Genomic DNA, 24,342 nt, shown 5'->3' with positions numbered 1-24,342 from the left:
CGTCAAGCTATTCTATCATTGCGGGTTGATACAAGGAATAGCTACTTGTAGATTCGCTACTAACGCGTAACCGTCAGCAGCTTACGGCGCAGGTGTTGTAGGTCCACTCCGGGTCTAGTTTGGACACAACCATGACGAATGAACGATCCTTTCAACTGCCAAATACGGATATTCCTAATGCAGTAATAGTAAGAACTTAGAAACTCTACAGTAAACTCCAGCCTTATCCCAACCCAATTAGGGAAGTGTCATCGACGAACCCTACCTAGCGACATGTGCATTGATTCTTCTAGAATAAACCGGTCCGAGTATGGTTGATTACCGGGCACTTAAACTTCACTTCAACCATGCTCGAGACACGTGCCTATGAGGTTCTTCACACATGGCTCACGCATGCGCTGTACTGCTACAACGACTCTTCAGAAGAAAACAATGTCATGATTTTAGATATATCACCAAATAATTAGGTAATTTTATTTGTTTTGATAAGGTACCTATCTTCGATTTCAAAGTCCACACGTGAAAGTACATATTATGTAGGTCGTAGATCACTTAGTAACCATCGGGTATTCAAGGGGACTAATGTATGGTAGCCCTTCCGATAGGGCATACATAAAGCAAGATCATGCAAGAAATATGATAAGATCGAGAGTTTGTAAGGGTACCCAATCCAGATTTCCCGATGATCGACCAGCCGTATACCTATACCTTCTTCAGTAGATGTAAGTTGGTAGCTTGAGACCATGAACTAGATCACCCTTTCTCATATCATGTCTTGCTTCGACAGCACATATCTATCATATCGACGCAGCAACTTCATGATAGGATATAGGTAGGTTGCTCTTACATCTTATAACGTTAGGTCCGTGAGATTAGGTCGCCCGGAGATTAGAATACCTACATTGAAGCTCGGAAGGAATGCATATATAGATTAGTCCTCCCGCATCATTCAACTCTATCTCGCTGAGCTAAAGAGCCAACATCTTTTTATTATCTAAGTGGGTGTGTAGGGAGGTTAGGTACACTTCCCTAGGTACCTGATGTATTTACTACGTTTTATTAGGTAGTTATTCGATCTAGTAAGATCCGGACTCTTTCCCCAGAAGCTCCCTATAACCTCTCAAGCTTGGAATACACGTAGTGTATAAGCACCCCCCTGAAACCCATTAAAGGAATGATCCTTACTTATGTGTGATGCTTGGTTACCTTCTATGAAGAGATATTCGCTGACATGGTAGCTACGTGAGAGTCATGTCTACCTACCCTACCTAGTCTCTAGGTGCCCAGGACCCGAACCCAAGCGCTGCTTATATGATAGGTACCTAGGTACCTACCTGTTATCACGCCGCTTCTTTATAGAAAAAATATCTACTTAGGGGGTTAAGTTATTTCAGACGCCTGCCTACCTAGATCTAGTTGTCCTATACCTCAAAGTACCGAGTAGTCTCAGCTAAGTGCCACCTTGACCCAGTCAGCCCTAGTATAAATCGAGGAGGGTGTTTCAATCCCAAGTGGCGAGCTCCTTGATTGATACTTTTTGATCCCTTGATAGATAAGTTATTCTATTCGATGTAATGACTCGACCGCTATTTTATCGTAGAAGATGCCTAGTCGCCACGACACAATTACATGGGCGTATAAACATTCCATGCATGATACACCACATGATGTTCCAGGTAAACGTCATACGTGGAACACCCCCTACATCCAACTCACCCACGGGAGTCCGATATAAGACGAGCGAACAGCACCTCACGAACACGCACAGCCGAGATAACAGCCCAGACAGTCTAGTTAGTTACGGAGGAATTCCATCTACCCCCAAGTCTACCTAATACTACACTACGCATTCTACAACCAACACTACCTTACAAGTAATCACGGCCACATCCCCTCTTGGCCTCTCACCAACAACAACAGCAACAAGCTTAACTATCTCACGCCTAACGCGGAACCGGTACATGCAGAAGAATATCTTATCTTAATATTTTAACAAAGGAAAAGAAAAATTGTTATGCCGTTTAGGCTCGTATTACTACTACAACCACAATTCCAAGATCCAGATCCTCGACTCTCCCTTTTCAGTCTTTCGATCTTATCTTATATCTGTGATTCCCCGGGGGTCCTTGAAAACCCCATAATCCGTCGTACCATTTCAGTTTTCCCGCGACGCATATGTACAAGGAGGGGGAGGGGATGGTTCCATTCCATTAAAGACACACTTGAATACACACACGCAGAGGGGTAAAGGGGGAAGAAGAAGAAAAATGAGTTGTCATCAACCTTGGAAACCGTCGACCGCCGGGGGTATGTCCAATGAAAAAAAGGGGGTTGCAGGAGAAAAAGGTCAACATTCAATCTGTAATGCCGCCCGAGTCCGGGTCTACCGTGAACGCCCCCGCATCCCCCCACCTCGCCTTGAAATATGGGGAGAAATAGGAAAATAAAAAGCACCGTCAATTCGTCCTGCCAGGCCAACCGAGGAGGAAATGCTTGCCCACATACTATCCGGCCGAAAAACACCCCTTCGCCTGTAATGATGAGAAAAGCCAGTATGTGTGTCGGCGATGAATCGATATGCAAATCCGTCCGTAACTCATGACGCCTCGGCTCAACGCCTCGACGAAGGTATAATGCTAGAACCTCCTGTATTTTATTTGACAATGCTGTTTGTATGCAGCACTTCCGTAAAATACAGGGGAAGAGAAGTGAAAAAGGTCATAGGGAAGACTAGTAAGTCTCCCCGAGATCGCTTAATTTTCTCGGTCTGCCGGTCGGAGCTTCGCTTGATGCACTGGTACTGCCACCACTAGTTCTGCGAGTCGAGTGCATTCCGCCGCTCTGTCGACGAGGCATAGGTATGCTACTGGCTGACCCATCACCATCGAACTTGCTATAGGTGCCTCGGCGACTTGGAGTGCGCTCCTCGAAACGTTCATCGAACTCGTCCGGGTCGATACGGTTAACGCTCTGGGAATGGCTATGCAGACTTCCACTAAAAGAACTTCTAGGCCTTATTCCCAAAGGTGTTCTTGCACCCGAGAAGCTTGTGCGAGACATGGGACGGGGAATCTCGGTACGACTCGGCGGTCTCTCAGGTCTGGCATAGCTTGAGATGCTGGCTCGGCTACTAGGTCGAGATATACTGACAGACGAGCTATCCGGATCATAATGGTTGGTTCGATTAGGCAGCGGGCCGAAAGATAATCTCGATACTCCCGAAGTACTTAACCTAGACACATGCCTCGTCGTTGTAGCCTGTGTTGGAGTCTCATCTGCTATGGAGGATGTCACAGAACCGATCGTGCGCTTCCGCGAACGCATCGTAACCGTGGAAGGCACTTGACCTGTACCAACAGCCGATGATCTAGGAGATGCGCGTGGTGGGGTGCTGACAGGAGCGGGTAACTTAGACCGCGCTGACTGAACTCGAGCCTCTAACCGTTGCATTTGAGCAGTGAGAGTCCGCACGTGGTTAAGAGAAGTCGAAGCTGGAAGCCTATTCGAAGCTGAACGGCCTGTAGTGACACGTTTTGGCGCGGGTGTGCGCGCTGTACTACTATGGCTAGTAGTAGCAGAGCGCATACCCGGAGGGCGCATGGTGGCAGAAGCGGCGGCTTTCGGTTTGGGAGTAATGCTGCGATCTGCGGAAGGAAGACGAGATCTCTTCTGGGCCGAGGGAGCGGGCGTCTTCAGCTTGGAGGCAGGTCGTGGGAAAGACGCTGAAGCATCTGACATAGGCGGCGACGGAGGCTCGTTGAGCGTAGGAGCGCCTTTGTTTGAAGGCGGCAAAGATATATCGTCGGGGGGCGTAGTGACAAGAGGGGAGCTTGCCATGGAAGAGCGTGGTGAGTCCTCGAACGTGGGCGATTCGGGGATAGAGATATCTGTGGAAATGGCGGACAGATGACGGATCTCTGCTTTCTTGATCTTATCTTGCATAATCTCGGCTTCTACCTTCAGATCTGATAGCTCCTCTCGCAATCTCTGAGACTCGATGCGCAAATTCTCTCGTTCTTGCTCGCCTATCTTTATCTCCTCCTCCATCATCACAGATCTCTCGATAGCCACGTTGTATTTAGATTCCAAGTCCTCGAGAGATGACGTGGTGTTCCGTGCTTGCCGCTCAAAATCATCGTTGGCCACCTCTATGTCGCGTAACTTCAGCTGCAAGGTACGGTTGGAGTCGCGGAGATTCGTAATCTCCTTCTCCAAAGCGTTTTGCGCTGTGTTTGACTCGGACTTTGCCTTCTTGCATTTTTCCTAGTAGAAATAGTTAGTCGTCGATCGGCGGGGAAATAAGAAATTGCCGTATACGACCGAAAAATTAGGATATACTTACTTTCCACTCGTCAACTTCAAATTGTAATTCTTCGGCTTTTTGGAGAAGATCGCGTTGTCGCTTGTCGGCAGCATCTAAGTCTTTCTCAAGCTCGGCCTCTAGGTCGTGACTAGATTCACGAAAATCGGCAAGTTCATCGGCCAACAATTCATACTGTCTCTTATACCAAGCAAGGGATTCTTCAGGAGTAGCGGACTCGTTCGGCGGTGACGAGGGCGGTTCAGCCATGTTTGTTGATTGTTGATTTTGGAAATGTGCTGTGTGCGCAAATCGGTCTCGCCTAGAAATGTTGTTGTCGCATTGGCGGTGAAGGGGGAAGTCCCGGGTATTCGGTTCTACTGCTGATTTAACGTGATAGACTGATATGCGACACTTCCTTAGATCGTGTCGTCGTTCTAGTGTTAAAGAAGAATCGAATGTCGTAAATGTAACAAAAGAGATATTGTGCGTGTGGGCGTGGGCGTAGGCGTTTGTACGTTTTTGTGTGTATGTATGTCGTAAAATTAAAATGAAGAATATAGTGAATGAATGACGGTCGTGAATGAGAAGTGATAGTAAAAACTACCTAAAAAAGGTATCCTTTCTTCTAAAGTGATAGTCAGTACTGTCTATTATCCTATGGATATATTATCCTTTGTTTGTCGCATCTTTCTTTGCGGAATTCACAAGAGCGCACACACGCATGAGCACAAACTTACGTGCATGTGTTCCTCTGTCAGGTTACGTGAGGAATCGTGTATTGTGTGGCGTATTAGGTCGCAAGGTGGGAGTGTGTTTGAGAATGGAATAAATCGTCAAGTTGTTAAGGTCCGGTGTCGCAGTATTCGTCGTCGTCGTCTGGATTTCGAGTTTGTCGTTGAACTTACCGTGCGCCGTTTGTCGTCTGTCGTGTCGTGTTGTTTGGCGAAAAGACGGACTCGGGTTGTCGACGATGAACCGGGAGAGTCGAGATGGAATTGTTGTATAGTGGTAGCGCTTTCCTCTTTCCCTCCCAGTGTCAACATTCTCCAAGTCACTCCCCCCTTCAAACAACATCACGCTAATATGTTTCGGGTTTAGCGCGGGACGTGTGTTCGTGCCTGCTACCCTGACAACCCGTTTGGTCCTGTTGCTTTCCAAATGCTATTCGTCAAATGCCCCACCAGTGTGTCGTGTATCTCGGAATATACTTTGCATTATATGTATGCCTACTATGTAAGACATGTACTTATTTGTTTACTTAAGGTTAGGACCACGTTTATCCCACAAATTCTATTTGCTATTATTAGATTGAAGAAAGACGTTGCCCAGTTGTCAAATGTCAAACCTTCAACCATCTTTAAAGTTCACATTACCCAATCGTTACTTCACCAGTAACCGCATCCATCAATTCTACGATGTACCTGTATTTGTACCTGTATTTTAGACTCTATTCCGAACTATCACATAAATGACCTAGAGGTACCCTAGCAGTCAAAGCACTACGTCCATCAACCCACTTAGTGCTGCACTCCTAAAGGAGTCATTCAATGCGGTTAGGCATCATGTTGTACCTATGATGCAGTAGTTATTTTAGAGGCTCATGCGCCAGCGGCTACACCTTGACACAATTTTATATTGGCAGAGCGGTGTATCATTGCCCTGTCTAGCGTTTCAAGCTGTACCCAACTTCATGGGGTAGATTTTCTTAGTCTACCTAGTAGGTACTTAGTCTCCCAGCCCAAGCTACAGACTACCCTACATAAGCTCAGACGAAATGCCAAGTCGCAAATCTGCCATCCTTAGTGTCAGCATCGGCAAGGATCCCTTATGCCGCTCATCACTGCATGAAGTCTAGTTCTAATTCAATTGGTCGAAATCATCTTTTTTTCGATCTTTTTCATCGATACCCCAGTGCCACCCGGCACGATTCACGATTCTTTGTTTAAACGATTTAAACAAAAAATTGACGTACACTTGTCAGTGTTCCTGTTTAATCGAAACGATAGCCTCCCTCCAACAATGAGCTATTCCGTCGTTGAGAAATCCTTCTAAGACTAGGTTGGGCTATGAGGTCGATAAAGCAATGCGGGTAGGGTCGTGACGTGGTTTGAGTGCCGCTAATTGCGCCTCACGAACTTTTAACCCCTACATATGCCCTAGCAGACTGATTAGCCCCTTTTCTCCTCATTCTATAGATGATGGGAGGTCAAGCTCTACCTCTCCTACCTAAGGAACTCCTACACTTACCATATATGTAAGTGAAGCTATTGTTCTACTTCAAGAGCTTTAACCAAAATCGTAGCCTACAATCACTCAATGGCTAATGATGTTAGTGTTAGAGAATGCTCTTGTTGGTGCTTAGCGACGTGCTTGTGAAGTTGCTGGCATGATCAGATATATCCCAGTCAACCTTACAGTCAGTACAGTGTAGGCGCGAGCCTATTGCGGTTTCCGAGTATTCTTTGCTCATACTTCTGCCGATAGTGGTAACTGGTTGTCGGTAATTTTAGTAGGACGATGTGGTTTGGTATAGCCAGCAAACTCCATTCCATCTGTGCTCGTATTCTAGGATCTGGCAAAGGTTGAACTGCTGTTTTCTTCAATAAGATATAGTCTCGTGTTCAAGCCATTCATGATGAGTTTTGAAGAGCCCAGCTATATGTTCTTAAATCATACATACATAGAACCGATGGCCAGAGAGCATATTTCCTACTTAACCGTGAAAAGGGTTGAAAATTAATATAAGATCGATACTTACCTACCTATATTCTAGTTTATTCGACGCTTCTTTTATAGTACGACCGTATGAGCAGTCGAACAGCGCCCCATATTGTAGCTGTACATCATCTTGTATCAATTCCGTCAAACTATGGAGGTGAGGAGTAATATTGACCGAAACGAGCCTTTGATATGTACGTAAGCTAACGTCTATTGCCAATGTAATCCTATACATACGATGTTACAATGATACCACTCTCACCTCTCCAATCTAATTCAGCATCTATTCCGGCGCTCCTGTATGTGCCTGATGATGTTCATCCTTCCATATCGGGCACCCCAGCTGCTGTTACCTACTAGGTAGGTAGGTATGGCACTTCCGTGGTCATGTTGAATATGTCTTGGACGTAGAATTCGCCTGAGGTTGAAATGGTAAGTGTGCGCCTAGTAGGTACCTAGATAGGTAGGCATTCTGCCCCTAGGCCATGATATTGGAACTGTGATTGCGGGCGCGAAAACACGATCAATTGCTGAATGGTGCATATGTGCCCTCAATTACCTCCCTAGTTGTTCAAGCTCGGTTATAGGACCTAAAGCTTCGTCGAGCTCTCGTGTTGGGTGACTTTAAGGTCTCTGGTATTGAGCGATATCTACCTAGGTACCTAGGAATTTATACCCCTATTTCCGACATCCTCATGTCTCATCTAATCGAGATATTGTTTGTAATGAGCCAAGGTTGGCCATTCGGGTTCTCAACCGCCATTGTTCGTTCTAGCGGGTTCGCTACGTAATTGAGTCGTCTTGCAATTCGATAGGGGCTGACAGCGATCATCGTTATCTATTCAATTACTAGGTTAGCCGGCATGAGCTGATGTCAAGACTGTTCTAAAAACTGATGTTTGCTAGGTCATGAAATACTTGGATTTTCGCTCGAAGATAAAAGTGGAGAGTTGTTACAACCATACTCATTAATCCCAAGAGTTATGCCCTGTCCGTCTCAAAACTGATGCTATCACGACAGCGGTGATGATATACTGGCCTTTGATTGAAAAAGTTTAAAGATAATTCTTCGAAAGAAAAACACTCATCTGACTTCCCTTCACGCTGTGACCCCTCAATTATTACGATATGCCTTGCAACTGATTGGCTTTCCCATTCCAATAACAAGGCAGCAAACAAAGCCACATGCAGCGTCACATGATCTCTGTTTTTATATTGGGGCTGGGAATCCCCTCAAGTTTGTCATATATCATTTTCTAGACATATCAACCCTCCAAGTAGCCGGGGCCACCCTAGGAGTATATGCGATGCTGTATGTGAGTTCTAGAGATCTCCGCGGTGTATTCAAGCACCTTGAAACCTGATGGTACCAGGTAGGGAATGGAGATTGATCGGCGCGATTTTTTGGGGAAAAAATACATCCTCTTCTCTATTGATTTTAGATATCTCCGAGGACGACAGGAAGGACTTGTAAAAGTATATAGATTGCTGAGCTAGAATCAATTTGTTGACCGACACCTCTCATGGTCCGTCTTGTTGATACAGGGGGCCTCCATGGCGATATATCCAGACTTGACGCAACCTTTCTAAAACAAAGGTAAGCTGCTATAGAATGGTTATGAGGTAAATTAGAGAGTCCTTCGCTACTCTACGAAACCAATCCGGCCACACATACAAGTGTTTCCAACTAAATTAGCCTTTTAATTTTATCAGCCGTAAAAAATCAGATTTCTTCTCACAGAGATCGACGAGGATACCGATTTCAGGATAGGGATTGGTGTAAACCCTGAACTAGAAGGGGGCTAGGCCTGTTAAATTCTAGAAATGGAGAAGTTGTTCGGCTTGAGAAGTAGCGGGGTACCTAGAAGGTAGGTATAAACAGATCCTTGGTCCGGAATTGAAGGGGGGTATCTTCATTATCATTCTTGTGTCAATTGCATCACTTAGCGACCCATATACCTAGCCACGATGGGGAAACAAGGTGGTAGACAGCCTCACCGAATCCCCAATATCAATCGATAAGCCTGTTTGATATACCTACCTAGTAGACCAATCGCTAACACTACCTAATGTAGAGGCATCAGATAAGTAATTGTGCCGTACATCCAAGTGACATTCATAGAAGATGTTGGTTTCTCGGCGGGTGTCGTTAGGGGGTAGCCATCAATTCTAGGTACCAATTTACTCACTTCTCGAAATTGAAATTAGCGGCGTATCTATCTATTAGGTTCCGAAAGACTTTAAGTCGGACCGGCCGCGTTGTTTTTTATTTAGACCCTATGGAATAGGCAGGGTTGCGCTTAAAAGAGCTGAGTTCATGGGATCAATCCATCGTGCAGGCATGTAGGCAAGGTACACGTCTGAGACGCGACCATGGGCACCAGCAATGTTGAAGATACCGCAGATCATCCTTCAGCATAATATATCAAGACCTAGACGTGCCGCAGCCACGCAATTACCTTATGTGAGTCACATAGGGTGATTCTAGCTAACGAATGCGCGTCCTTCTTCGCAGTTGGAAATGGTACTTGTTCATCCTCGGAGTCTTGTTACTAAACGGAACTTGCATTCAAATGAGGGACTTTGGGAGAATGTGCTCAACTTACAAGGTGGGAAATTAATAAAGCGAATAGTGAAGATCATGGTGTGCGGCGCCCAACCGATGTTGTTGTTTTCGTAGGACTCCTGCCCTTTTCCGGGTTAATCAGCTTGTTTTCGGTGATGTAATCCTCAAGATACGAAGTCTACCTGGCTAAGAAACTGGGCTTATGATGCTCGACCCCATGATTAGAGGATGACATGAGCTTCTCCAATCGACGGAAGAGTCAAGAGTATCGTTAAACCTCAAAAATCAATAAGGGTTCCATCCCCAATACTATTCAACTACCAGGTAAGTAATGAATACGGCCTAGAATTTCTCGGGATGATGGCCGGAGAACCTACTAGGTAAGCTCCGGGTCTGACGCCACCAGTGCGGCCGGTGCGCTGGTGCACTCGGGGGTATTTAGCTCACCGACTTTCCTAGCCGCGTTAACCGAGCTCGTCTATTCGACGTCTAATATGGGACTGTCTCGGTGTATTAGCACCTAAGTAGTACTTTCTAGCCTTCATAAGAATACTCCTATCCGATGTACCCGGAATACTTAGCTGCTTGGGTATTGGAAGCAGGGTGAAATTAACTGTTTCTTGATATACGTTGAATTGAAATTTTCTCCTAATAAACCATATCTTAAAAGAGCTACGAGCTTAGAATAGACCTCTTCACTGAGACTTACATTAGTCATAAAAAAGCCATCTTCATGGATCCCCTGTTGTGAAACCACAATAACCGGCGGATGGAGAGAAATATTACTAGATGATTCCAGCTGAAGAATTTCTTCCTCGTATATGACTTCCTAGTCTTGCTTCTTAACGGGAACTAATTCATCCGAGAGAAAAAACGCAAGCCATATCTAGGTAGATATTTGATTAGATACTCTTTTTCCGAGGGGTCAGCCCTACCTTGAACCCCCTGACCACTTTGTATGCGAGATCTCTGCAGGTTGTAGATCGATCGGCAATCGACGACCTGAATAAAACCCCGGGATCTGGTTCATTGGCTCAGAATCACTGCCTTCGTTTCAGAAGCAAAATACGCTAACGCGTAGGCGGCCGCAAATGTAGCAAAGATACCTACTAGGCACAGTGCTTCAATATTGATACAGAAGAGCCGCTCAAAGTAGACCGAGGCTATGAACAGTCACGTTTAACCCGTGGGATCGTTCGGGCGGATTTGAATCCGGTCATATATCGAGTTGACATCTATCTTAGTCGCGACTCGATCGTTCAGCCTTGAATTTTCAGCTTCAAACCCATAATAGCTACCGGTACCTAGGTATATCGTTATAAGTGTTTTCCTTGTAATTATTACTTACTACGTGAGCCTCGATGCGATCGTGAGAAGTGTCGTTAGCATAATCATAACACCATCATACGACTGTCGTATATTGGTCAAGTGAACGCCTAATGTCCGCTCTGAAATTTCATAGGACCTCATGAGAGAATCTGCAAAATGCGCAAGCTACCAATGTAGCTCAACATAACACGCACCAACCAACCGTTGATTAGGTATGGGTCAAATCTCATTCCTGGCGAGACGAGCCCCATACATCAACCTGCGATTTATTCATTCGCAACCAGACATGACAATCTCACGGACAAAATCATAACTTCACAACCTTCCAAATTCACTTGTTCTGATATGCCCATCCTATTGGCCCATTACGATAGCCGATTTGATCCAATTCGGAACGAATGAAATATGCATGTGCCTTCAGCACGTTATGATTAGCTTAACAGTTAAATAAAAAACGTATGAATTACAAGATTCTAATAGTTCCATTCCAGGTTTAGACAGGGGAAAAGAAAGGAGCCCCTGAAAGTAGAGCAGGCATGCATCCCTCAGCTAGAATTCCAGGAGCTCGGTACCCCTTGCAATATTCGTCATCGCTGCTGTGCTACCCCTGTCGGCACACTTGTTAGTATTCCCACCATACCACGAGAAGAGAAAAAAACTCTGGTTTACGTCTCTCAAATATCAATATACCATAAAAGACGAAGATTCTAATAGGTTAAGTCTCTTTTTGTTTCACCAGATCCATTCATATATTTTATTTGATTACTGATCTTGTGAAGTATTTTCATAAATAGTCTTACACCATCAATTGCTTTGCGGGTCACCCGCAGCCTCGGGCGTAACCTGCACATGGCCTATGAGTTTAATATATCTTACATTTTAATAGAAGAAATACTCTCGGTGACGAATGTTCATTAGGTCCGCATCCGTAACAGAGAACATATAAGGTGATGTGAATAATAACAGCATGCCAGTTAGGTTAGGCTGTGGTTTATGTAAATTCTAGATATTCCTCTCTTAATAAGGAACACCTTCATCCCAACCATAAACGACCCAATAAGGGTTCGGAGTGAAGGTACTTACTGCCTAGGCATCCATCTAAGTATTCTATTAAATTTGAATACGAATCTTAGATATTAACTACAAGCTCACATAGGTACCTCGGAGCTGGGACATGCTACGAGTATCTGAGTCGTGTTCTAGAAACCCAACCTTAGATCCCAAGCCCATCACAGATCTTTCAATACTTTGACCTGTAATAAATCATAAATTCTTACCTGGGTATCGATCTCGCGGGATGATCCGTGAGCTTGGTAATGATCCATCCACGTCCCTATGTGTCTCGTCATAAGTAAATATTCGCCAAGGGTCTCTGGGATCCTGAGGCCCCGTTGGTGTCACTCAGATATATTTAAAAAGCCCCCAAAACGTTCGAACAATATGGCCGGATGTGACGTGTTAACCGGCAAGTCATTCCTGGATTTTCTGCAGCCAGACGAGTTAGGGACATCTACAGTTCTATTAGGAACTTACACCAGTCATGGTCAGAGTCGAAGTACAACCGCCATCCCAAGCACAGGCTGGAGCGGTTCTATACCCGCCCCTCGTTGTAAGCTCCGCCAGCGATGATGCCTACGACTTTATACAGATCGCCCTAATCGACCCATACGGACGGGTACTCGAAGACCAACTCTATGGCACATTGACGATGTCCGGCAGGGGTCTAGACGATAGATCTTCCTCTCGAAGCAGCAGAACGGAATATTTTGTGTTCCCCGACCTCATTGTGAGCTATGGCGGGACCTATTCTCTACAAATCAGTGCTATCCGTATGGACTACGGATCCCCCGAGGGTGCTGCGGCCATTATTGCCGAGTCGACTATGACAACCCAGATTATAGCCTACGACCAGAGCGTTGCCGCCGAGATTCCTTGTAAGTTTCACAAGTAGACAATCTATAGCTAAAAGAGACGGTTACTCCTAGAGAAAATACTAATGATTATAACTATAGCCTCTGATGAGCAACATCTCCTACGCAGATTACGCCGCAATGGCGGATTTGGAGTCCCACGGGCCCCTAGGTAGTGCTATAAACGGAACATCGTAAGGCTAGGGAGATAATTACCTATGTACCTAGCCACAGGTTCACGAGTGGGGATTTATACAAGGGGTTATAGCAGACTGGTTCTAGTGAGCAAGAGTGAGGTCGTTAAGTGTACGGATCAATATTTATTAGCTTAGGCTACCTATAATTAAACAGCACACATTGATCAGTCTTTTCATCTATATTATTTACTGAACGTATAAACCTGGAAAGGTCTGTTATGTAAATCCCCTTTAATTATGAATGTAAGGATGTTGTTGTGAGGTACTGTAGGCGCCATCATACATGAACCCCACCACACAACCATTTATTAATATCAATGATAATCGTATATATTACTTCACAAGCATCTAGAACCTAGAGAGTATGTTAATGTGGAACCGTCGTTGCATATGCGGCTGGTTACGCTTCGGTGTGTGTATTACAAGAGCTTCACGGGCGTAAATGCCACACTATACTACCTATGAATACGAAAGAATAATAGCACATTGTCGTAATGACTATAAGTCAGCTTGTCGGCTGCCCTGAGCTAGCTATCCAACCGGAATCCTGTATTCTTTTTATGTAGTAGCCATTGGCTTCGGATATGTCTTTACCGCCAGCCACCCGCTGCCCGAATAACAAGCTAAGGGGTGACGTGCCGATGTCTCTCTCTAGGACATCCGCCAAAGAGTCTTAGAATCTCGGATAGACGAGAGCTGCAGGAGGTGGCTCTACACCGGAAGCGTTCAACTCCGTTCTTCTATACTTATAACGGCCGTGTAGTTGCTTTAGGACTCTGGGCAGACCGGGGTAGAGAAAGAAGTGCTTAATCCTCCGAACGTTATTACATTCTGACCGGGGTACTGGGCTATTAATCTAAGACCTTAAGATCTGCCGTGGCGCACATAGTTAATATTCTAGAACTTTTCGATCTTCTCTAGCGGCGCAGGCTAATATAGTCGACCTTTAAGCCGTCGGACAGCATGGGGCTGTAGCTTATTAAAGTAGGTACCTACGTAGTAATCCCAAGAGGATTGGCGCGATGTGGCTGTGGTAGATGTTTCTTCAGGCCAGACATTTCTACTAGGCTAGTAATTTAATATATTAGCAGACCCCGATCTAAGTCATGGCTTGGATGGATCTACCCGTGCTACGGTGGGCTTGAAATCTCATCGTAACTTCTAAGACATGCCACCGTTGGTGGTATTTAATTATTGTAGAACCGCACGGGAAATGACAGGTCTCAGCCAGATCTCGACATTCCGTTAGAACATAACTGCACGTATAGCTTTTAGAACAGTTCACAATAAAGGGGAGAGTCTATTTGATATAACTCACTTATTCCACCACTGATTAGCACTAGAATATGTACAGTGTAAGAAGACGGTATACATACAAGTTTAACGGCCGTAATCCTGCCCATATTCGGGCATAACAGCCACAGGTACAGCCACGGCAAACATATCCCCTCTGTTAGGGGTATGCAACCATCAATGGCAACTTGCAGCCAACTGAAGATCCACAAACCATTTTGTGGCGTCTCCTTTAAGATTGTTGTAAAGACCATTAATCCCCAATTAGGCTGCTCGGCTTAGGGAATTCTGGTACGTAGCTGGACGCCATGCCACTTCTTCATCTGTTCGCCTAGTACGGCGTTGACCATTCTTTGCTGCTTTAACATGCCCGAGCCTCGGAACTTCTCTGATGCGATCTCGATTGCGTACATGGATCCACAGCCGCCCGATACGTCTTGTACGGTGAGTTCCGTCGGAGCAAACTCAGCTGCTAGCTTGTCCCATATCGCGGACTCGTCGTTGTCGAGATAGTCAGGCTTCTCGGGGAGTGATTGAGCTTCGGCTGTGCTTGCTTCTGTCGCGGTGGAGGTCGAATGTGATCGTGTGGCTAGTTGTCGCGCGATTTGCGACGCGGCGGAGGTCGGGTGTGATCGTGTGGCTAATTGTCGCGCGATTGTAGAGCCGTGGTGATCTTGGTGTAGAAGTAGGGCTAATCGATATTGTATCGCGGCGGATGTGAGCGTCGAGCGTCGCGGTAAAGGATTGTTGCTTTGTTGAATCATTGTCGCAGCAAGGCGGCGACACTCGAGACAGCGCATTGTAACGATTGAGTTGATTGCAGTGCTCTATCGAAATGGTCGGTATGTGTGGTGTGTGAATGCGACGAAACGACAATGATTAGAAATCGGAAAGCTCTGAGAGATAAAAGCTCGATAAAATGTTGAAGATTCACGATAACGAACTAATCGTCATCCCGAGATCGCTGATTGGCCAAGAGTCTTTACGTAAGTGCATGGGTCTTAAGCGAGAATATTCCATTGAACAATATTATGTAATAAAGAAGATTTTATGCTTACATAAATTTAGATTTGCTGATGACATAAAATCTCTCTCTTCACCTTTTCAACATTTAGTCTTTCTACATAAGAATAATCTCTGCTAGGCAGAATGCGAAAGGTCTCGCATCAAACCAATAGAGACATCTTGTAATCAGCGTTGCTGGAATACTTCCCTCGGAAAATTTCAAAAATCGCCAATCCACTAGGTCATTTCAACCTATAGCCAGAATAAGTCAATTACTTTAGTTCTCGCGTCCGTTCACGAGTTGAAATTACACCTGTTCAGAAACTTGGTATCCTATTTTACTAGTTTTCTTATATAAATAATCATAGATGTTTGGGGATATATATACTTTTCCTCGTTATATACCTCCCCTACATATTATACATACACCAGTCCCCCGTTAATTGTAGCGGACCGTGAATACAGACGACTCAGCGGTATCGTAATCCGCCGGATCCGAGGCATCGCCAAAGATATGCAGCGCCTCGAATCGAAATTTATACTGGCCCGCCGACGCCGTGGTACCGTCCGCCAGTTTACCATCCCATTCTAACACATACGGATCTCGCGATGCATATTTGAGCGGGGAACCAAAAATATGGCTAGCAGTAGCTCCGGGAGCGGCATCTAGAGGCACAACTTGGACATTTACAAGAGGCGAGCCAAATGCCAGCAACGTGACGGCGACGGGGTACGTAGCATTAGAAGTCGACGTGTTGCCCCTGGGCAGGACAAACGATGCATTGCCCGTCACGGGGTTCAACTCCTGGTCGGACGAGATCGAAAGGTAGCCCTCATCCAAGACTCGAGCGTTGTGCAAGCTACCAACAGCGCCGTTATATGGCAGGGACAGGCTATCGCCATTCGTGCCGTTCAACGTAATATAGCCCGAATAAACGGGCAAACGGGCAGCATCCAAGGCAGGTGGAGTGACTGTCACCGAGACAACGACTTCGTCGCCAGCAGCAACGGTAACCTTTGGCTCACTTAGCACGACGGTGGCATATTCGTCTGTCAGCTGCAATCCAGGGAAGGGATCTGGGTAGATGGAATCCGAAAAGGTGTATCCGGTAGAAGCGCCCACACTACCCAATTCGTAAGTGACATCCTCAGTGCCTAGATTTTTGATGGTGAAGTTTAGGGTGTCGACGAAATTGTCTGTGTCGTTGAAGGCGAGGCTGGATGTGCTTAGCAAAGTAGTTGCGTAAGCAGCATCATACGCTTGAACTATGCCGCCACCGAGTTGCGAGACGGGTGCTAGGGTCGAATAGGTTTTTTCCCCGTCGTTCAAAAATTGCGGCTTAGCTGTAGCCGATAACAAATTTTCGATCGTAGCAGGATCGAGAGTCCCTCGCACGTTCGAAATGAGAGCGTAGATAGCAGCGACTAATGGACACGCCATGGAAGTACCGGATAAAATCGCATAAGTGCCGAGCGGGATCGGATAAGTCGACAGAATGTTTCCTCCGGGAGAGGCAAGCTGCGGCTTAATATCCAACTCGAAGGTCGGGTTCCAAGTCGTGAATGAGCTAGCAAATCCACCAGTGACGGTGTTCTCCGCATATGACAAACTATCGTCTGTTAGAAGCTAACTCCAAAGTCTGTTTCCAAAAGTCTTACCTGACAGGGGCTGTGAGGGGGTCAAGCATGTTTAACTTGATCGTGGAGTTGGCCTCCAATGATTTAACCCACGATTCACCTTGATCCGCAGTTACCTGATTTGCTGGTTAGTTGCAATGCTTACGACAAAGAAGAAGAAATACTCCGAAAGCTTACCATACCAGTCCCCAGAACGCCATTGACTCCAGTGACAGCAGGTCCTAGTGCACCGGGTCGGACGTTATTATAATACAAGACGTATTTAGCACCGTGCTGAGCGGCGTTGGTTGCTTTTTCAACAAAGGTACAAGTACCACGACGGATTAGCACGATGTATCCGGACAAGTCAGGAGTATTATCAGGCAATGCAGTACAGGCCTGGGCTGTATCGGTGATATTGAACGACGGAGTCCATAACGGAAGACTGATGTTCGCCCATTCGCCCGGTTCTCCAAGGGCGTAGCCAAATTCCTGGTTATCACCGCTACCAACAGTGAAGTTCGATTCGGTCAGAAGTAACGGTGTGACTTCATTATCGATAGATGCGATCGATGTGACCTTCTTACCATTAGAGGCCGTGCTGGCGTAAAACAAACCGGCTGCGCCATCGTTTCCGGCGGAAACAGTGCATGGGACTCCAGCTTCGACGATTCGGGATACGGCGACGGACCAGGGGTCCTCACTCCAGCCCGAAGAACCTCCAATCGATGCAGTAATGATATTGGATCCAGCTTCGAATGCCTGCATATAGGCATCGATTAAGACATCGTTGGAAGCACCACCAGTACAGCCAAATACTCGAAACATGCCGAGTTTAACATCGGGGGCAACACCCGTGAAACCTAATTCATTCACCTGTGCTGCGATGATCCCCGAGACGTGAGTACCGTGGCCTCCACATCCGTCATATGGATCGGCGTCTGGAACTGGCGTGTTATCGCCATTATAGTCATCACCAACAATGTCAGTACCAAATGTAAACAAACAATCCTCGCTACCAAAACAGCCACCCAGTGCAGGGTGGGTGTAATCGACCTAAGGATAGTAAGCAGCTGGCATTCCTCATCCGAGACATAAATACCTACACCTGAGTCGATAATGCCGATCTTCACTCCCTTCCCAGTGACGCCATTTGCCCGGAGCTTGTCGACTTGGGTCATCACGTGCGGTGTGAAGGTGTCATTTCCCAATTGCCTCTTGACATTCTTGATGTAGTCTTGTCCACCACTTCTTCCTGTCCATACGACCTCATCTTTGGGTAGCGTGTATACTCTATTCGGCCAAACTTGCTTGACACTGGCGAGAGAGTTAAGCTTTGCGGCTTCTTCCTCGGCTGTCTTGAGATCGTCGAATTGAATGGAGACTCCCTTGAATAGCTGATAATCCAAGTTCATCCGCGTCTTGGCCTTCGAGCCAATATGATTGAAGAATTCTACCGAGTCCTAGCCCCAAATCACCCTCGGTTAGTACGGCAATCCATCTTTCATTGCGCGTTCAGGCTAAAATACCTGGGAGTCTTCGAATTCGACAATGTACGATCCAGCAATGTTCTTCGTCTCCCCCGCTATTTTGGCCTCGGCTGAGAAGATGCTCGCCGCGCTGGCGAGCAGCGGCAGCAGGATATTTCCGCGAACCATCCTCAATGAGCAGCGCGGTGAGGAGCTGAAGTTGACAAGCGAGTGTCTAGAAACGAAGGACCCAAAGAGAGTATATGAGCACCGAAGAACTCAGTGAGGAAATGACCTGGAGGAGGTTGACGGCCAACATTCCAAGGGATGGTGCGCGCTATCGTGAGTATTTGTAGCTGGCTGGAGAGTAACCCGGAGACAGCGGCGAGAATCCATGACCCGCCAAGCTACAAGTCGACGCATGCAAGATTAGACATGCCATCATGGTGCGCGGTCGCGTTGCATTGCGAGCGTGAGTGTTGATAATCCGTCCACGCTAGCTGGCTGGACTTCCTCGCCCGTCACTATCAACGTAGTTCCCGTGGTGGTATTAGAGCTGCAGGCCGTACAGGGGAGGCAGGTGGATAGCCGTTGGACAGCGATATTTCCATGATCTGGAGAAGCTTGGCAGGGGGGCCGACGCGGGCAATAGGCAATGCTTTATCGATGGTGAAATTACCCATGTTCCCCACGTTTCTTTTTTATGGCGGGCGTGCTTGTTTTTCCTAATGCGGAGATTCCAAGATATTGGTGGGAGATTTGTTAGATGCTCTGACATTTCGATACGAGCTGTAATTTTTGCGATTGTCGTCGAGTTTATTCTTCCATCTTTATCGCGAGGACTAATATGCCTGCTACATGTTATCATGAAGTTATGTAAGGTCTAGGTGCGAGGTCCGGGGTGCTATCACACAATCTATTCCTACGCAGAGAATCGCGGAGGCGCGCCCGCTTGGGGTAGACATCCCCGGTTCTTCGACCGCGGCAGGTCTCTAGGATAATACGACCAGAGCACAAGATAAGGCCTTACCTGACGAATCCGAGGATACCCAGGTAATTACGATTACACGGATCTTCAATGCGCGTACGCTGGATAAGACAGTTGCATCGACGATTTTTATTTTTAACGCATTTCTTATATAAAAGCGTCGAGTTACTCGAGCCACAGAATTTAAGGGCAGTTGGAGTTCTTCAGGGCTCGGCGTCGGCAAGGCGTCCCGGCTAAGGGGCACCATGTTAACGATACTACGATAATAGTTAAGCGCCCCGAATAACCTGGATGGACTCTTGCAGTTGCAGCGCAAATGTCACCCCGCGCGATGTCGTGCTGAGACTGGCGATTCTGGGGTATATTGCGATTTAATCACGCGCACGAGGTTAATATACCATGGCAATGATGGCATCGCACAAGATGCGCGCGCAATATATCCGAGCCAGACAGCAATATATTCGTTCCCGGAGGCGCCGTAGCGGGGAACCGCCGCCGTCGAGAGATCTGACTTGCCTCATGCGACTTTAGGTAATTCCTCACCGGGGGTAGACGTCGTAAGAGCTGCACAAGATGCGAAATTCGACAATTGTAGGTAGGTATATCACAGTCATCACTATTTGTAGTAAGACTGCAAATACACGCAATTGGCCTATAATATGAGGTATCGCCCGCGACCGCGACCGAGAAGGGTATATAGAAGAACACCTCCCTAATTAGGGAATGGTCCAGGGCACTGGCTACGCTACGCCGCCGCCACGCATCAACGACCGCGCCACTACACCCTGTCGGCAGTGGGATTTAGGTGCTGACCTAGACCCCTTTTTACTAGCCCTTGCAGCCCATCTGCCCATGCAAACCATCCAATATCCCAGCGCATCGGTAGGGCTTCGAATCCAGAATCCTCGGCGGCGATCCTGCTGATTCTTGGGATCTTGGGATCTTGGGATCTGAGGCGCGGGATTGGTCGGTTGAGTTTAATTTCTTCCCTTTTGGTAATATTGTTGGTTGCAGTATTTTTTAACTTTTAAGATCCTGGGTTTTCTCTAGATCAGGATGATAGGATGTTGGTAGGAAGGGACAGTTGGTGTTTTAATAACTTCAATTGAACGACGTTCATTTGGTAGTTATTATTACAGGTGGCCTACAGCGCTGTCCTATCTTTTTTACGGCGGAGTTAGGCGCGCAGTGCACCTAATGGCTTGCGCTACATTCAACTCTTAGCACCTCCGGCTAACGCTAACTTCATGCGACAACTAAAACTGCCCGTAAGAAACCCCGGCACTACAAGCTATCATCATCCCACGGAGCGACAACTACCTACTTGAGGTTTTCTAATCCAATATGACAGCGAAATATGATGATGCTCTATTCAATCGAGGCAATTCAATATGGAGAGCCGTCATACCTGACATATTTAGCAGATTACGTAACTACCTGGTAGCTACCTCAGATCATCAGCCATAATCGGATCGTGGTTTCCGGCACGGAACGGCCGCGACCGGCACAATCCCGAAAGGGGCGGCTATGAAGTCGGGCAAAAGGAGAATGACCGCAAGCCGGCCGGATTTAAACTTTAAAAGTGTCTCATTGCCGTCCCGTTTACAATTGCGCATTTTCTCTACTCAAATTAAATGCGATTTGAAAAGTATGGCGATTGATTCTTAAATGGTCATGTCATCCATATCTTATCATTAAATTGCAGCACAGTCCGTCTCCGATGACTGCAAAGAATCTTACCAGCTCACTGGCTCACTCATCAGACAGACTTTCACGATGGATTTATCTTCACTACAATTCGAAAAGGCACCAAGTTTTGGCTAATATTACAATTTGATTTTTTTTTCTGTTTTATTTATGCTATTCTATGTCTATTATGCAAGAGGACTCGCTCAGCCCTTGTCCACCGCCTGCCCTATGTAAACCCTATGAGGCGACAACCAAGAAACCATGTCCGTCTAAAATGCTTGGGATATCTCAAAAGAACCAAAAGGAAACCAGCCGATTGTTTTAGGGTCAATCAAACCCTATCCCTCCATCCGGACACCGTTTTATCTATGCGAAGGAGGAAAAGATTTTCGAAGGAATGAAGATTGCGTAACGATAAAAGATGAAAGAACATCACACGTCATTTGTGTAGTCTCTTTTCGCGTTACCCTGCGGTAAAAAGAAGTATGTAGGAGGTGGAGATTGAAACACTTTTGTTTTAATGATCTTCGACGTCTTCGTCTCGCCCAGGATACATAATATCCTGTGTTATGACGGCTTTCATGTGGTTGAAGAAGACGAAACAGTACGTCAGAAATAAGCAGATGGACATTCCTGTCGCGACCCATTGGACCGCTGGGCTTCCGAACTCCTTGCTGATCGATATTGTTGCGAGGATGAAACCGGTGTTAGGGAAGACCATCGCCCACCAGCCCAGGTGGAAGTACTTAGGGGGCGAGCTGATCGTTGCGACTAAAGCAATGCCGAACCACCAAAGAGATAGTGCCCACAGGAAGACGGCACCGATAATTGCGAAAGTCCTGATCATGAAGACGTCGATGAACCCATCCATCTCCCGATCGAAATTGTCGGGCATTCCATTTGCCATTCCGATGAAAGCAAGCGCCGTGAAAGCTGGCGGGCCCACGTTCATGAATAGCCCTGGTCGGTGTTCGCGATTGGGAAGACCTATTCTCTCGTTAGCCAATCTATATTCTCTATATTTATGCGTTATTTTTTAATATTGGATTACGTACCGGCTGACATTAGACGTCCAACCATATGAGCATACATCATAACAGCGACAGACAATCCGAGACCTTGGCAGGTCATACCAGCAATCACTATCGGTACGGCTGTGATATCCGGTTGCGTATCGGCGATGACTGAAGCGATGGTTCCCGAAAGCATAATAGGGAAGATCGGTAGAATCCAAGTTGGCATCATCGTCTGTAACCCGAAGTTATGTGCCGCAAAAACGTAGCTGTATTGTCCGATCGCTAGAAGAAGAGTGATAACAACATAGCCCCAGAAGACAGCCTGGATAGCCCATTTTAACGCTACGTCGTCTTCGGGTATGGCGTATCTTTGGGTGCTAGTTATCAGGGTAGCGATGGACAAGAAGAAGGTCGGGAAGAAGAAGCCTTCTCGAGGATGTGTCAGGGATTTACAAAAGTCGCCTTGGTGAAGGAAGAACCGTGTAAGCATAGCAAGTACTAAAATGGTGAAGATAATAATGTTGACGATATAAACGAATAAACCGATTTGTCGAAGCCCTGGAAACTGATGAGGTTGAGCAAATATCAAAAGTGATAAACCGCCGGTGCTCATAGGTAACGTAAACCAGGCCCACGTGAAGTGGTGCATCCTTTGGCGGAGTCCAAGTTTCGGTCGGTTCGGGTCGTTAACGTCGATATGGTCTTGTCCATGCTCGTGGTTGCCGTGCTCCACGTCCTTCCCCCTGCCCTCCTTCATGGCGATAATCGAGTTTGCAGACGAACTGAGTTGCGTGCCGGGACGCTCGTCATCGTATGCATCTGGTCTCTTCTCATCTAAGGGGTACTGTATTGTTGTTTGTTCCGAGTCCGGAAAGGTAAACGAGGGTGTCGGCGACGTATGATAAGATGTGCTGCCCTTAGAAAAAGGGGCACCAGCTAAATTTCGCTCCATCTCCACGAAGGAAAGTTTTAAAGTATTACTTCTACAATGGCAAACAAGATAACGGAAAAGGGGGAAACTATGAAAAAGAGATCTATACAGAGAAACGGATGATGGTGAAAGTGAGAGGGGGGGCTAAGGAGAATAAAAAGAAAAAAAGCGGAAAAAAACAACCCAAGCTATAGAGTACCGGCCTCCGAGAGAAATGAAATCGAATATCGAACCAGAGGATACGAACGTCGGGTGTGAATTGAAAAAGATTTTAACAAATTACGAATCCTTTATGAGATTAACACCACAGCCCCCCCATGTTAGCCCGAGCCAAGACATAAGAAACATATGTAAATAAGAAACAATTAACGGTAGAGGATCTCTGGGCTCTCCCTGGACCCGAATCAGAACGGAGGGTCTCGATAGGGCCTACCGCCAAATCAAGGTAGCACGCAGATGACCGAGCTTCCATTACGATCTTCAGTGCTGCCCAACGGAGGGATACCTGCTATGCTATGCTATGCCATGCCATGCCATGGGTTCCACAGAAAACTTCACAGATGCACAGTTTTTCCAGTCCCTGAAGGCCGAGCTCGTGGTTGAGATCAGTCTAATCCGCTTACGATGCTAGCGTTCACTAAGAGATTCATGCCCCCCTGGATGCCGTGAGATGAGAAGAACGAAATAAAAAAAAAACAACGCTTAGTATTCTCAAAACGACGAACCCCCACGCGTTGAAACGACGACATCGTCGAAAATAGAAAAGTCGAATCTGGTACAGTCTGGTTAAGCGCACTCCTTGCGGCGGATCAGGAGCCAAGACGGAGGGAAGAAACAAAGAATCTCTTGTGATATCTCTTGGTTCCTAATAGGGTGTCAGCGAAGATGGTTAAGACATAGCGGCGACTTGGCGCGAGGGAGATCACCATGGAGCCTCATAAATGCCAAGATGGAAGCTCATTGGACTGTGTGGACGTCATCCCGGCCATTGTTTCTTACAGGACGACGTCAAACATGAAGTTGATTGAGGCCGGTGGGCCGGACCCAGTCTAAACAGATCTCACGGCCTTACCCTAGCACGGATGGTAAGCTACGGTTCACTTCCGTGGAACAAAGTGGATAGCATGAGCCTCATAGATAGCGACCCTTGGCGCCTGTCTTGGCTGTAGGCGTAGTGGGGGCCACGAAATATTATCGTAAAAGGGGTGTGGGTTTTTTGAAAAAAAGCGAGCCAAAAAGTAACCCGAAAACACCCGGACCATTCATAGCGTGTGTATGAGAAGTTCACGTTTCATCCGAACAATAATTTTT

The 24,342-nt window shown here is 46.5% G+C and overlaps 5 protein-coding genes across 5 annotated transcripts; 1 reads left to right on the top strand and 4 right to left on the bottom strand.

Moving 5' to 3' along the window:
- Positions 1-2,666: 2,666 nt before the first annotated feature.
- On the bottom strand, positions 2,667-4,751 carry GGS22DRAFT_31699 (NUDE protein). Its single transcript, XM_047966796.1, has 2 exons — positions 4,343-4,751; positions 2,667-4,263 (listed from the first exon to the last, which is right to left on the bottom strand). Exons 1-2 carry the CDS (start codon positions 4,568-4,570, stop codon positions 2,731-2,733), a joined length of 1,761 nt encoding a protein of 586 aa, XP_047817333.1. The 5' UTR covers positions 4,571-4,751; the 3' UTR covers positions 2,667-2,730.
- Positions 4,752-12,232: 7,481 nt separating this feature from the next.
- GGS22DRAFT_31614 (uncharacterized protein) lies at positions 12,233-13,180 on the top strand. Its single transcript, XM_047966795.1, has 2 exons — positions 12,233-12,850; positions 12,929-13,180. Exons 1-2 carry the CDS (start codon positions 12,457-12,459, stop codon positions 13,000-13,002), a joined length of 468 nt encoding a protein of 155 aa, XP_047817332.1. The 5' UTR covers positions 12,233-12,456; the 3' UTR covers positions 13,003-13,180.
- A 952-nt stretch (positions 13,181-14,132) lies between these two features.
- On the bottom strand, positions 14,133-15,206 carry GGS22DRAFT_167134 (bola-like protein). The gene is made up of 2 exons (XM_047961953.1): positions 14,400-15,206; positions 14,133-14,279 (listed from the first exon to the last, which is right to left on the bottom strand). Exon 1 carries the CDS (start codon positions 15,114-15,116, stop codon positions 14,595-14,597), a length of 522 nt encoding a protein of 173 aa, XP_047817331.1. The 5' UTR covers positions 15,117-15,206; the 3' UTR covers positions 14,133-14,279; positions 14,400-14,594.
- A 554-nt stretch (positions 15,207-15,760) lies between these two features.
- GGS22DRAFT_180585 (subtilisin-like protein) lies at positions 15,761-18,596 on the bottom strand (the record flags this gene model as incomplete). The annotated part of the gene is made up of 5 exons (XM_047963784.1): positions 15,761-16,931; positions 16,981-17,075; positions 17,137-17,994; positions 18,045-18,401; positions 18,468-18,596. 5 exons carry the CDS (start codon positions 18,594-18,596, stop codon positions 15,761-15,763), a joined length of 2,610 nt encoding a protein of 869 aa, XP_047817330.1.
- Positions 18,597-21,543: 2,947 nt separating this feature from the next.
- On the bottom strand, positions 21,544-23,190 carry GGS22DRAFT_31540 (voltage-dependent anion channel-domain-containing protein). The gene is made up of 2 exons (XM_047966793.1): positions 22,140-23,190; positions 21,544-22,071 (listed from the first exon to the last, which is right to left on the bottom strand). The coding sequence occupies exons 1-2, from the start codon at positions 23,050-23,052 to the stop codon at positions 21,602-21,604; spliced, it is 1,383 nt and encodes a 460-aa protein (XP_047817329.1). The 5' UTR covers positions 23,053-23,190; the 3' UTR covers positions 21,544-21,601.
- Positions 23,191-24,342: the final 1,152 nt, after the last annotated feature.

The sequence above is a fragment of the Annulohypoxylon maeteangense genome, assembly GCF_022496945.1.
Source record: "Annulohypoxylon maeteangense strain CBS 123835 unplaced genomic scaffold GGS22scaffold_12, whole genome shotgun sequence".
In the NCBI taxonomy this organism is placed as follows: domain Eukaryota; kingdom Fungi; phylum Ascomycota; class Sordariomycetes; order Xylariales; family Hypoxylaceae; genus Annulohypoxylon; species Annulohypoxylon maeteangense.
This window is presented reverse-complemented; position numbering and strand designations above follow the sequence as displayed.